The 14826-nt window shown below is 41.0% G+C and overlaps 1 protein-coding gene across 1 annotated transcript in view; it reads left to right on the forward strand.

Annotated features, from left to right (window-relative positions):
* The first annotated feature begins 3563 nt into the window (after positions 1–3563).
* LOC141102967 (dimethylaniline monooxygenase [N-oxide-forming] 2-like) overlaps positions 3564–14826 on the forward strand; it is a 139139-nt gene continuing 127876 nt past the window's right edge. Inside the window, exons 1-2 of the mRNA XM_073592036.1 lie at positions 3564–3618; positions 11835–11972. Coding sequence (XP_073448137.1) covers positions 11841–11972 — 132 coding nt within the window. The 5' untranslated portion in view covers positions 3564–3618; positions 11835–11840. The remainder of the gene's footprint in view (positions 3619–11834; positions 11973–14826) is intronic.

Raw genomic sequence — 14826 nt, forward strand, 5'->3', positions numbered from 1 at the left:
TGTAAAAACACTTAGGTTGTGTACAGCATGTCCATGAAATATTTCTGACTCTTGACTGTGACATAGTAAACTCGGTTTATTTTTTCAGCATAACATATGGCTTATCTCTTCCTCTAACATAGTGGCCAAGCACAAAAGCTTGCATAATGTGCAATGAGTCTATACAATATTTATGGCTGCTGTCTTTAAAATATTGTATTCTGTTATTTGTTGAAAAAAAAAAAACTTAATTGCTTACATATTCTCCATCCACTCTGCCATATGTTTGGCTGTTGTCTCTGAAACATGGTACTGTCATTTTTTAGTTCTCCTCAACAACTGCCTCATCTCTGCAATGTGGGTTTGTGGTTTTGAGGTGTTTTGTGGTTAAACTGATCTCATTTACTGACAGCTGTCGGCTTGACCAGAGAACTCTCTGCACTGATCGATTAAATGCTGTGTTAAGATCATGAGGGGGGTTGATTCGCAATCTTGATTCTTTAAGGATTAATTGTGCAGCTCTAATGTATAGCAAACATTTTTCTCCCCCTTTGAAAAGAGTAGTGAGGGATTGGATGGAACCCCTGTCATTCTTTCATTACAGTCTATATCCCCATTAGGTAGACCGACTCCTCACCATCTGTCCTTGTAGCCATTGTCATTGTCAGCCATTTGCTTTTGGAAAGGCCGCTGCGCAAATACAGTGTGACATAAAATATTGCAACAACCACCATTTAATTTTCTAGGGTCTCTGCTAAATATATATATATATATATATATATATATATATATATATATATATATATATATATATATATATATATATATATATATATATATATATATATATAATGTTTGGGGGTTCTAAGTAATTTTCTAGCAAAAAATACAGATTTTAACTTGTAAGCAACAAGTGTCAGAAAAAGGTTCAGGTGCACTCTGAGTTGGCATTTTGTTAAAAACGTGTAAACAATACTGTGTGGTACTTAAAAAAAAGATAACAAGATATGCTATATGACTTTTATTGACACTGTTTGGAAATTTGTATTAAGTTGTTATCCTTAGTTTTATTTTTTTCCAATGTACATGAAATAGATTTTAGCTTTATTGTCCCTGTTACTTCCAGCATTCAATTATGGTCTATCACTGCTACACCAAACAATTGCCTTTAGAAAATCTACCCAATAAAGCCTTTTTTTGTATTGGAAATTAACCATATTAGGTTGTTCTACTACAAGTATACCAATAGATAATGTAAAAGTGCAATTTGTGTATTGTCATAATGCACTGTCACTGGTACTGCCCCTGAGAATCATAATGCACTGTGAATCCACATGCAGCTCTAAGGCATTCCCTAAGCATTTACTGTGAAGGATTTTTGTATTTTTTTTTATTGGTACATGTCCCTCAGTCCACTGCCCATCTCGCCATGCCCTTTGTTTGACCATCCCATTAGCCCAGAAATTGGTCATTAGCGAAACAGCTTTCATTTACGTGGGGGTTCGAATTTGGGATCCAAGCTTCAGTCATGTTCATCAAACCTGTTTCAATCTGAACCCACCACATTTGTCTCATCCTTCTCCACCGCCAGTGATATCTATCAAAAACAGCTTACCACCAGATTAAAAATGTCAAATTCTGGAGTTCCTACTGAGAGCTATCTTTCTTTGATTTACTTTCAGGAATACACACTCACTAGACAAAAGAGACCTTGAATTATAAAGGTCCTAAACATTTGAAGATCTCTATACATTATTCATAAACTTAACACACTTGGTGGGTTTTACCCTGGTGGGTTTTACTTCCTCTTTATTTCCCTGCAAAGGTAAAGCATAATTGGCTACTGTGCACCGCATAGTAGCCCATTATGTGTCACTTACCTGAAACCGAAGCCTGCAATGTCACTGCTGTCCCCACTTGCAGTGAGCTTCCATTTTCACCCCTCTTCCTTCTGAGGCCACAAACTCCGGTTCTGTGACTGGCCGGAGTCACGTGACCTCAATCCTGCGCATGTGCGCGGGGGCTGCCAGTCACGGCATGACCCCTATTAGAAATGACATGATGCGCCCTTTCTAAAGTGTGCATGCACCATAGTCATCAGTGCACAGCTCTTTTGTAAATATATCCTAAACCGTGAAGGTTTAGGAGATATTTCCAGCACCTACAAGTAAGCCTTTATATAGGCTTACCTGTAGGTAAAAGTGGCTGTACAGGGTGTACAACCACTTTAATAACAAGGCTTCCACTTGCTTGTTGCTCCAGTCACCATGTAGAGCATCAGTCGTTAAACCATAGACAGGCAAAAGAAAATAAACTTATAGTGGATTACTGCTGAATAGAATAACACATAAACATTAAAATTTCCAAAAAAATTCTCACATTGAATGCACCAAGTTTCTTTTGTCTTTATCCCTCCAAGCCCAGGAATTCTCTCCAGGCTGGATAACAGCAGTCATATGATTCAATGACGAAACCTGCTTAGTCCAGCCCTACTTGTTTAATCATTGTAACTTTCTTCAGAAGCAACGCCACTTTTTTTTTTTTAGGACAAACAGAGCTTTCATTTGGTAAAACTGTTTAATTTTTATGCAATACATATCCAAGAAATGTAAACAAAGCTAAAAAACACTTTTTTTATTTTGAACAGCGTTAGTTTAACAAAAAATGATTGTTACTTCAGGTAAAAAGCATACATTTTGTTCTTTAATTTATGTGTTTAACCACTTTACATCCAAGGGTAATTTTAAATCTTCTTACATACACATGTTAAAAAAATCTGCATTTTTTGCTATAAAATTCCTTAGAACCTCAAACTTTATACATTTTCTGAAAGAAGAGGCCCTGGAGAATAAAATGGTGGCAATTGCTATTTTTATGTTGCAAAATATTTGCACAGCTGTTTATCAGATTCATAGTTTCAGGAAGATACACTAAAATGTATTTTAGTGCACACATACACAATATAATACTCATTTTTTTGTACAATACAATATATGGGGTTGCAATGAGTAAATAGATACCAAACATTTCAAGACTGTCAAGACTAATTGCTAGCACAAGTGAAATGGCAAAAAACTACTGTACCTACATTTTTTCATAGATGTCACTTTAAAAGCCTTTACAGGTTAGCAGTCTAAATAACAAGCCCACGATGTGATGGCATTGGCAGGTGATAGGTATTTTTCATGGTGACATCAGGGGTCTATTAGACCCACAGTGTCTCTCTTGCAATTTAATGCAGCTAAGCGAAGACAGGTTATGCTTGTCTAGCTGCTTCCGTGGTTATAGTAACCAGAGAATTACAGCAAGCTGCTTGCTGTGGGGGCACTCAGCAGGAGGGAGGGGCCAGCGACCCGAGAAGAGGAGGATCTGGGCTGCTCTGTGCAAATTCACTGCACAGAGCAGGTAAGGATAACATGTTTGTTATACTTGAGACTTTCGTATCACTTTAAGTGTCATTTGTTATTTATTTTTTTGCAATTGAGCTGGAGTAATGTTCAACAATCTAAGTTGAATTTCACACTTTGTGCCATAGATGGTGCAAGAGAGCCCCAAAACTAACAACGAAAGTTTTATTTTGCTCAAGTTAAAAGGAGGTCATTGTGTGATCAGCACAGCTCAAACAAGGCGGAAACAGAGGTAAGCTATTGTCTTACCAAAAATATTATTTGTTTTACAATCGTTTAGTTTCTAATTAGTGATTTACCCATTAGTACAATGTTCAGCCTTTTATGGAGTATGTTTTAAAAAGGATTATAACTTTTTTTGTGATTTTTGCCAGACTATAGCCTTCATTCAGCGCTAGCAGATCATAGTAACAAACAGCACAATTATTAGAAGCAAACAAGAACCTATGAACCAATTCTCTGTGCTAAATCTGATACAAGACTTCTGTAGTAGCAGCCAACAATATGTTAAAAACATTTAAATGAGTTTATTAGCAAACACAATGTACATGGATATTGAAACTGATAGTGACACACACATGTTGAACTGGATGGACTGGTGTCTTTATTCAACCTACCAACTATGTAGTTATGTAACAAAAATGTATGATATTATGGTAAATGAACAACTTATTCTTATGATCAGAATAATTGATCTATAGTCGACAACAGTGGCGACTGGTGATGTTTTAGGATGGGGGGTGGGCGCAAGACCCCACCCTTACTTTTTGACCTCGCCCACTTTTTATAAGCCCCACCTCTTATAGAATCCACTCACTCCATCCCTTATATTCCACTTGCTTCCACCCATAGTGTCATGAGTATACAGCCCTGCATCACAGGACAGAGTACAAAGTATATAGCTCAGCCTCACAGATCAGGGTATACAGCTCAGCCTCACAGATCAGAGTATATAGCTCAGCTTCACAGATCAGAGTATATAGCTCAGCCTCACAGATCAGGGTATACAGCTCAGCCTCACAGATCAGGGTATACAGCTCAGCCTCACAGATCAGGGTATATAGCTCAGCCTCACAGATCAGGGTATACAGCTCAGCCTCATAGATCAGGGTATACAGATCAGCCTCACAGATCAGAGTATATAGCTCAGCCTCACAGATCAGGGTATATAGCATCACAGATCAGTGTATATAGCATAACAGATCAATGTATACAGCTCAGCCTTGCAGATCAGTGTATACAGCATCACAGGTCAGTGTATACAGCATCACAGGTCAGTTTATACAGCATCACAGGTCAGTGTATACATCATCACAGGTCAGTTTATACAGCATCACAGGTCAATGTATACAACATCACAGGTCAGTTTATACAGCATCACAGGTCAGTTTATACAGCATCACAGGTCAGTATACACAGCATCACAGGTCAGTGTATACAGCATCACAGGTCAGTGTATACAGCATCACAGGTCAGTTTATACAGCATCACAGGTCAGTATACACAGCATCACAGGTCAGTGTACACAGCATCACAGGTCAGTGTACACAGCATCACAGGTTAGTGTATACTGCTCAGCCTCAGAGATCAGTGTATACAGCATCACAGATCAGTGTATACAGCATCATAGGTCAGTGTACACAGCATCACAGGTCAGTGTACACAGCATCACAGGTCAGTGTATACAGCTCAGCCTCACAGATCAGTGTATGCAGCATCATAGGTCAGTGTACACAGCATCACAGGTCAGTGTACACAGCATCACAGGTCAGGGAACACAGATCAGCAGCTCTGGTTCTGACAGTACTCCCTCCCGATCGCGGCTCTGACAGCACACCGACTCACCCCCCCGTGCGCGGCTCTCAAGTCTGACAGCACACCAACTCGCCCCCCCACGGGGCTTGCGGCTTTGACAGCTACCCAGCCTCCCCTAGCGGGAGGTCTGGCACTTACCACCAGGCTCTGGTATCCTCTCCGAGTGCTCCTGCCTCCTGACTGTATCTCTTCCAGAGCAGCAGCGGTGAAGGTGTCCTTCCTGGAGTCCAGCGCATGTCTCTTCTGCTGGTGCCTCCTCTTCCTAAGCGCCAGGCTCACCTGGCACTTTGGCAAATCAGGAAACAGGTCTCATTGACCCGCCTCCTAAATGGCGGGGAGAACGTTAGTGTGAAAAAAGTGAAAATTCATTTGCTATCGACACACAATTGGGTGGGATCAGGGCACACTCTCTGCGCCCCGAGCCCATCCTATTTTGAAGCCTATTAGAGCCTATGGCTCTAATCAGATGCTTAAAAGAAAAACCAACCCCCGCCCTTGGAGTCTATGCATCCGGCATCCTGAAAGGGGCTGGGCGCATAGATAGGGAGGCGGCGGCAGGGACAGGGGGCACATTGCACGGGCTGCCACTGGTCGATAACCCATTCGAATGATGTGCACCACACAAGGAAGTGAATTTCTATCAAAAGTAAGATGAGATCATAACTAATGATTGTAAATCATGGATCACATCTCTATTTCATGAACAAAATATCTTTGTGCTGCTGATTGATGCAAAACAATCAAGAATCTTCTACCCTAGTTGATTGCCTATTCAATTTTTTTGCAGATTCGATTGCATATCATTTGGATTAAAAAAAACAAACAAAGTGTGTTTGGTCACCATATGTTTTTGGCCTAAGGCAGGGTTCCCCAACCCCAAGGCCACGGACTGGTACTGGTCCATGGCCTGTTGATGACCGGGATGCGCAGCAGGAGGTGAGCGGTGACTGCGGCCCCGACGGTATTATCACAGACCGTGGTTGCTGCTCACCTCATCTGTATGGCTGTGTCACTGAGCCCATGTGTCTTCTCCCTTCTTATTCTCTTGTAAATATAAAAATGTAGTAAAATTTCAAAGGTATTAGTTAAAGATAAACCCAAATTAGAAAGCCATTGGCAAAAACAATACCAACTACATACATAGAGGCAGTTAAAAACGAGCATATATGCAATGTTTATCTGTCCCAGGATTCAAGCTGACAGCTTCATGGGGATGTCGGGCGTGGTAACGTCACGAGCATGGACTCCACCCAACGCGTTTCATATCATCGGGGGCAAGCTCGTGACTTTACCACGCCCGCTGACCCCATGAGGCTGTCGGCTTGAATTCTGGGATGGATATACATTGCATATATGCTCGTTTTTTTACTGCCTCTATGTATATAGTTGGTATCTTTTATCCTTAATAAATTTTATACGGTTTCAAACTATGGGAGTTTCTTTGATTCATCTTACATGAATGATTTGCCAGAGAACCATCGATTATTCCCTAAGTGAGTGTTCCCATTGGACCCCATAAGGCTGTCAGCTTGAATCCTGGGACGGATATACACTGCGTACACTGTTTTTTTACTGCCTCTATGTATATAGTTGGTATCTTTTATCCTTAATAAATTTTATACGGTTTCAAACTATGGGAGTTTCTTTGATTCATCTTACATGAATGATTTGCCAGAGAACCATCGATTATTCCCTAAGTGAGTGTTCCCATTGGACCCCATAAGGCTGTCAGCTTGAATCCTGGGACGGATATACACTGCATATATGCTAGTTTTTAACTGCCTCTATTTATGCAGTTGGTGTCTTTTATCCTTAATAAATTTTATACGGTTTCACACTATGGGAGTTTCTTTGATTCATCTTACATGCATGATTTGCCGGAGAACCATCGATTATTCCCTAAGTGAGTGTTCCCATTGGACACCAAAGAAAAGCCACAGAGGTCTCCTGTTTTGCTGAAAAGGAAAGAGGGTTGATGACTCCTGTCTTAAGGATATTCTATCATACTGCGGTCATGACTCTTATAATCTAGAGTCCATTTCCTCTGGTAAGCGACCATCTCATATTATATGGTGGAGGCGCAACTGGGTGTTTCACCTTTTTATACAATATTCACTATCAAAGTGTTTCATGATTGGACTATATCACTTTTATATGGACTGTAATATTTATGGGACTTTATTTCTTTGTCATTTTAGTGCAGCAATTCTCTGTTTTGTATATGTTGATATAAAAAGACTCCCACTCTCCAGGGCAGAGCCCCAGCTCCAATCTAATTAGCTCTGCTAATAGGATGACATTGGTGGTGGGGCAAGAGGAGCTGGAGGTCTGCTCTGGAGACCGGGATTTTATATTATCATATACAAAAGAGAGAATTGCTGCACCAAAATGACAAAGAAACCACCCATTTGTTAACATGATAAGTTTTGGCAATTCCCGCTCTATGTTCATATCTGCAGCACCTCCTGCCTCTTGCCCACAGGTTGACATCGGGGGCCATGGGGGGGGGGGGCAGCAGGAGAAAACACATGGCTGAAAACTGCCTCTACCCTGCCGCAGGTGCAGGGGGGGGGGGTCAGAAACTGAAATGGGGCACTGTGATGGAGCAGTGAGAGAGGAGGGGGGGCATGACTTCAAGGGGCACTGTGACAGGGGGGCTGTGATTGCAAGGGATACTGTGATATAAAGGGGACTGCACTGTAAAGGGACATTGCAATCATTACAGTGCCCCTTAACAGTGCAGTCCCCTTTATATCACAGAATTCCCTTTACAGTGCAGTCACTTTCACATCATTGTTACATCACAGTACCCCTTTACGTTGCAGCACTGTAACGTAATGTAACAGGGGTTACATATTCGTGCCCCTTTATAGTGCAGCTCCATTTACAACACCATGCCCCTTTACAGTGCAGCTCCCAATACATCACCATGCCCCTTTATAGTGCAGCCCCAATTACATCTTCATGCCCCTCTACAGTACAGCCCCTATTACATCACCATGCCTGTTTACAGTGCAGCCTCATTACATCTTTGTGCCTCTTTAAGTGCAGCCCTGGTTACATCACCGTGATCCTTTACAGTGCAGCCCCATTACATTTTTGTGCCTCTTTACAGCGCAGCCCTGATACATCACCATGCCCCTTTACAGTGCAGTCCCCGTTATATTAATGTAAAGGAGACTGAATTGTAAAGGGAAACTGTAATTTAAAGGGGGGTAGTAATGTGAAACGGAATGGAGGACACTATGGGACTGCTTTAAAGGAGGAAATGTGATGTAAAGGGGAACTGTGGACACTGTGAAAGGGGACTAAGGACAGACTCCATGAATATCCAGTCCATCTCCCCGGTCCCTGGAAAAATTAGCTGGCTTAAGGGATCAATGTGAAAAATAATAACAGCGCCACAGATTTGTGCTATAAAAGCTGCTGCTCCAATAATTGTGAAAAAAAACAATTACTAAACCATGTGTATCGATAGTGCTGTAGGGATAGCGCTAGTCTGCACAATAAATTCTGAAAACCTTTCAGTCTAAAATTGTGAATACCTTAAACTCTGCATATACACTGAGCAAAATTATAAATGTAACACTTTTGTGTTTGCCCCTATTTATCATGAGCTGAACGCAAAGATCTATGACATTTTCTATGTACACAAAAGGTCTATTTCTCTCAAATACTGTTCACAAATCTGTTTAAATCTGTATTAGTGAGCACCTCTCCTTTGCTGAGATAATCCATCCACCTCACAGGTGTGGCATATCATGATGCTGATTAGACAGCATGATTATTGCACAGGTGTTCCTTAGGCTGGCCACAATAAAAGGCCACTCTAAAATGTACAGTTTTAGGCTGGATTCACACCTATGCATTTTTAGTGCTTTTTGCATTTTGCAGATTTGTACTACAGTCCATTTAACATGGTTTACTATGGAACACGTTCTGTAGTGCAAATCTGCAAAATGCAAAAAGCACTAAAAACGCATAGGTGTGAATCCAGCCTTAGGCTCGGTTCACACTAGGGGCGGCACGACTTGCAGGTCGCCTCGCCGAGGCGAACTGCACACGACATCCACGGCGACTTGCAAAACGACTTCTGTATAGAAGTCTATGCAAGTCGCCACAAGTCGCCCCAAAAGAAGTACAGGAACCTTTTTCTAAGTCGGAGCGACTTGAGTCACTCCTATTAGAACGGTTCCATTGTACAGAACGGGAGGCGACTTGTCAGGCGACTAGGTCGCCTGACAAGTCGCCCCTGTGTGAACCGGCACTCACTGTGTCGAGGTGGTTGAAAACCTGTCAGTATCTGTTGTGACCACCATTTGCCTCACTCAGTGCAGCACATCTCCTTCGCATAGAGTTGATCAGGTTGTTGATTGTGGCCTGTGGAATGTTGGTCCATTCCTCTTCAATGGCTGTGCGAAGTTGCTGGATATTGGCAGGAACTGGAACACGTTATCTTATACGCCGATCCAGAGCATCCCAAACATGCTCAATGGGTGACATGTCCGGTTGGTATGCTGGCCATGCAAGAACTGGGATGTTTTCAACTTCCAGGAATTGTGTAGAGATCCTTGCAACATGGAGCCGTGTATTATCATGCTGAAACATGAGGTGATGGTCATGGATGAATGGCACAACATGCGCTTGCAGGACGGTAAAAAAAGTCCTGCGAGCCACATCTTTGCAGCGCTGTAGAAGCGGTGTTTACACCGCTCCTAAAGCGCCCCTGCCCATTGAAAACAATAGGGCAGGACCGCCAAACCGCTGGCATAACTATGCCGGTGGTTTTAACCCTTTTTCGGCTGCTAGCGGGGGTTAAATACAAATAGCAACGGTAAAGCGGCGCTAAAAATAGCTCCGCTTTACCGCCGATGCCTGCCTGCCCCAGTCTGAAAGTAGCCTAATACAGATAGACAGATTTGTGAACAATATTTGAGAGAAATATGCATTTTGTGTACATAGAACAAGTCCTAGATCTTTGCTTTCAGCTCATGATAAATAGGGGCAAACACCAAAGTGTTGCGTTTATAATTTTGCTCAGTGTATGTATAAATATGTAATACCACTTGTGTTAAACCAATTCAATACAGGAATATCAGTAAAGTGCTAGTGCATAATACAAACTTAAGTGCAATATTCTCAAAAGTGCTGAAAAAAATTGTGAACAAACAGTGAAAAAACATATAAAAAAAAAATATATAAAATGTATTTCCTTGTATAAATGCTACAAATGCTTCCCGAATACAAGACTCCTTCACCGCTCTCCCTCAATTGAACTCACCAGATCGATAAGTAGATAGGATGATATATCAGCTGGAGGAAAACACTCTCTTCAAACGATCATCAATCACAGTTTTTACTCTCACCGATTACAGCATATCATGGGAAAGACAAAGAAGAGGGAAGAAGGCTCCCATAGCGTAAAAAACATCTAAAGCCGTGTACACATGAGCGGAATGTCCGACAGAAAAATTCAGACGGAAGCTTTTCATCGGCTATTCCGATCGTGTGTGTGCCTCATCTGACTTTTTTTTCCGTAAATTCGAAATTTCGGTCGGACTTTGGTCAGACTTTAGATTGACCATGTGTAGGCAAGACCACTTGAATGGAATTTCGTCGGAGTTCCGTTGGAGAAACCTTCGGAGTTTATTCCGACGGCTAAACCGGTCGTGTGTACGCGGCATAACAGGCTTGTTTAAAAACTATATCCAATGCACTCACATTTGAACAGTGTCTGCCCGACACTAGGGAGTAACAAGCTCAGCTATATAGCCATTCACCTCCAGACTTGTCAGACTGCGAGTGTGAACTGCCAGTCGCGATGTCCTCAGTATCCTGGTCCCTGAGAATATTGCATTTAAATTTGTATTATGCACTAAAGTATTCACAATCTTAGACTACAGGCTTAAGGGATCATGCTCAAATAAACCCCCCCAGACCCAAATTAAAGTTCTTATTCCTAAATATTATTTTAATTAATAATTATTAATAATTGCTTTAGTTAAATATTGTTTACATTTTTTCCTAAATACTGCTTGGCCCATACTGGGCCAAGCAGTATTAAAATGAACTCTTCCATATTTTTTTTTCTGTTAAAAAACAGAATGTGTAAAACTATTGGTAATTAGGCAGGCAATCTTTATTCAATGTTTGTTCTCCTATTATTTTTATTGCAAGCAGATTCATAAATTCTCAGACATTGCAAACATTGGCAAATATTTGGATCTAATTAAACTTGACAAATTACTTCCTACATTTAAGAAAGAGTAAAAAAAAAAAAATCCCTTCCAATCTATGATCTTTTGAAACTGGCAGTATACAGTTAATGTGGTGTTGATTTACTAAAGGCAAATAGACTGCGCACTGTGCAAGTGCATTTTCCCAAGAGCTTAGTAAATGTGGTGAAACTTCACTTTGTAAAGAATACCCAATTAGGTGCAGGGAAAAAAACAACATTTTTGCTTGCACATGATTGGCTGATGGAAACCAGCTGAGCTTCACCATAATCACTAAGCTCTAGGGAAAATGAGTGCAACTGCACTTGCAAAGTGCAAGGTTTGTTTGCCTTTAGTAAGTCAACCTCATTTAAAATCAGACGTACTAACTTTGTGGATTTTAATGCATTTTTTTAAGGGCACCATGGTTAAAAGAGTGGCTGTAATCGGGGCTGGCTGCAGTGGACTGACAGCTATCAAAAGTTGCCTAGAAGAAGGTCATGAACCAATATGCTTTGAAAAAAGTCATGACATTGGCGGCTTATGGAGATACACAGTAAGTAGCTTTGATGTTATAATTGTCACTTGCACCGTTTGCCAGCTGGATCAGACTTTGAAATGAACACATGAGTTTAAATATTATCAGAATTTCAATAAGATTCTCTGGCATACTTAATTGCAGAGTAAACTGCTGGCACTATTATATCAGGTGCCCTTTGAAACATCAACGAGTTAAGCACAAATATAGAGGTGTCCTTTGTTGCCTTAGTGAACCATAAGTCATGTCATTCTATCTACAGCCCACTGTGAGTACAATATTTTATTTACCGTTAAGGGGAGAGATTTTCAAGGTAAGTAGAAATTCTTTATCAAATAGAGATCCTTTGATGTGGTCCAAATTAAAGTTAGAAAAAAAACTGGGTCCTGGGCAGAAATCAAGATGGGGCCCTATTCAGTTTAACCACTTCTGCCCCAGAAGATTTGGCTGCTCAATGACCAGAGCACTTTTTACAATTTGGCACTGAGCTGCTTTAACTGGTAATTCCGCGGTCATGCAATGTACCCAAACAAAATTTGCATCCTTTTTTCTCTACAAATAGAGATTTCTTTTGATGATATTTGATTGCCTCTGCGATTTTTATTTTTAGCGATAAAAATGGAAAAAGACCAAAAATTTTGAAAAAAAATTATATTTTCTCATTTTGTTATAAAAAAAATCCAATAACTCAATTTTAGTCATACATTTAGGCCAAAATGTATTCAGCCACATGTCTTTGGTAAAAAAAAATGTCAATAAGCATATATTTAGTGGTTTGTGCAACAGTTATAGCGTCTACAAACTAGGGTACATTTTCTGGAATTTACGCAGCTTTTCATTTATGACCGCTTATCTAATTTCTTCAGGTGCTAAAATGGCAGGGCAGTACAACCCCCCCCCCCCCCCAAAAAAAAATAACCCCATTTTGGAAAGTAGACACCCCAAGGAAATTGCTGAGAGGCCTGTTGAGCCCATTGAATATTTAATTTTTTTGTCACAAGTGATTGAAAAATGACAAAAAAAAAATTGCACAAAGTTGTCACTAAATGATATATTGTTCAAACATGCCATTGGCATATGTGAAATTACACCCCAAAATACAATTTGCTGCTTCTCCTGAGTACGGGGATACTGCATGTGTGAGACTTTTTGGGAGCCTAGCCGCGTGCAGGACCCCGAAAACCAAGCACCGCCTTCAGGATTTCTAAGGGCGTAAATTTTTTATTTCACTCCTCACTACCTATCACAGTTTTGAAGGCCATAAAATGCCAAGATAGCACAACCCTCTCCCCCCCAAATGACCCCATTTTGGAAAGTAGACACCCCAAGCTATTGGGGGTGTGAGGCTGAGAGGCATGTTGAGTCCATGGAATCTTTTATATTTTGCCACACGTTGCAGGAAATTGACAAACTTTTTTTACTTGCACAAAGTTGTCACTAAATGATATATTGCTCAAACATGCCATGGACATATGTGGAATTACACCCCAAAATACATTTTGCAGCTTCTCCTAAGTATGGGGATACCACATTTGTGAGACTTTTTGGGAGCCTAGCCGTGTACAGGACCCCGAAAACCAATTACCGACTTCAGGCTTTCTAAGGGCGTAAAATGGTGATTTCACTTCCTCACTACCTATCACAGTTTTGGAGGCCATGAAATGTCAAGATAGCACACCCCCCTCCCCCAAATGACCCCATTTTGGAAAGAAGACACTATAAGCTATTTGCTGAGAGGCATGTTGAGCCCATGGAATATTTTATATTTTGCCAAAAGTTTCGGGAAAATTACATTTTCAAAAACAAATGTGAGCTGCAAAATACTCAACTCACCATGCCTCTTAGCAAATACCTTGGGGTGTTTACTTTCCAAAATGGGGTCATTTGTGGGGGATTTCTGCTATTTTGACATTTCAGGGCCTCCTCAACTGTGATAGGTAGTGAGGAAGTGAAATCACCATTTTACGCTCTTAGAAAGCCTGAAGGTGGTGAATGGTTTTCGGGGTCCTGTACATAGCTAGGCTCCCAAAAAGTCTCACACATGTGGTATCCCCGTACTCAAGAGAAGCAGCAGAATGTATTTTGGGGTGTAATTCCACATATGGCCATGGCATGTTTAAGCAATATATCATTTAGTGACAACTTTGTACAAAAAAAAAGTTTGTAATTTTCCAGAACCTTGTGGCAAAATATAAAACTATTCCATGGACTCAACATACCAACAAGTGTCTGGGGAATGCCCAGGAAAAAGCCAAAGTCTACTTACCACCAGCTTGCAGACAACCAAATTGACCTATCTAACAGTAAGCGTTAAAAAAGGCCATTGTGCTATTGCTGGGTGTTTGGTGTGCTCCTGTACCTTTAAGGAGGGGTGGGCTCCCCTCCAGTCCACCTGCTCTCATTTATCCATTAAATGCATGTGCCTCCACTGTGGGGACACTCATAGTTTAGTGTTAGGACCACAGATACAAAGGTGACGTGACGTGACGTGGCTCTGTGGCTCACGCATGCGTTTGCATGCTTACTGTTAGATAGGTCAATTTGGTTGTCTGCAAGCTGGTGGTAAGTAGACTTTGGCTTTTTCCTGGGCATTCCCCAGACACTTGTTGGTACCTTTTTTAGCCTCCCAGTGCTGCTTACTGCGATAGCCAGCTATAAATGAGAGTGGTGGCAAGCTTTTGTTATCACACGGACTCAACATGCCTATCAGCAAATAGCTTGGGGTGTCTACTTTCCAAAATTGGGTAATTTGGGGGGTTTTGAACTGTCCTGGAATTTTATGCACAACATTAGAAGCTTATGTCACACATCACCCACTCTTCTAACCACTTGAAGACAAAGCCCTTTCTAACACTTTTTGTTTACCTAAATT

This window comes from Aquarana catesbeiana, linkage group LG07 (genome assembly GCF_042186555.1).
Source record: "Aquarana catesbeiana isolate 2022-GZ linkage group LG07, ASM4218655v1, whole genome shotgun sequence".
Taxonomy (NCBI): domain Eukaryota; kingdom Metazoa; phylum Chordata; class Amphibia; order Anura; family Ranidae; genus Aquarana; species Aquarana catesbeiana.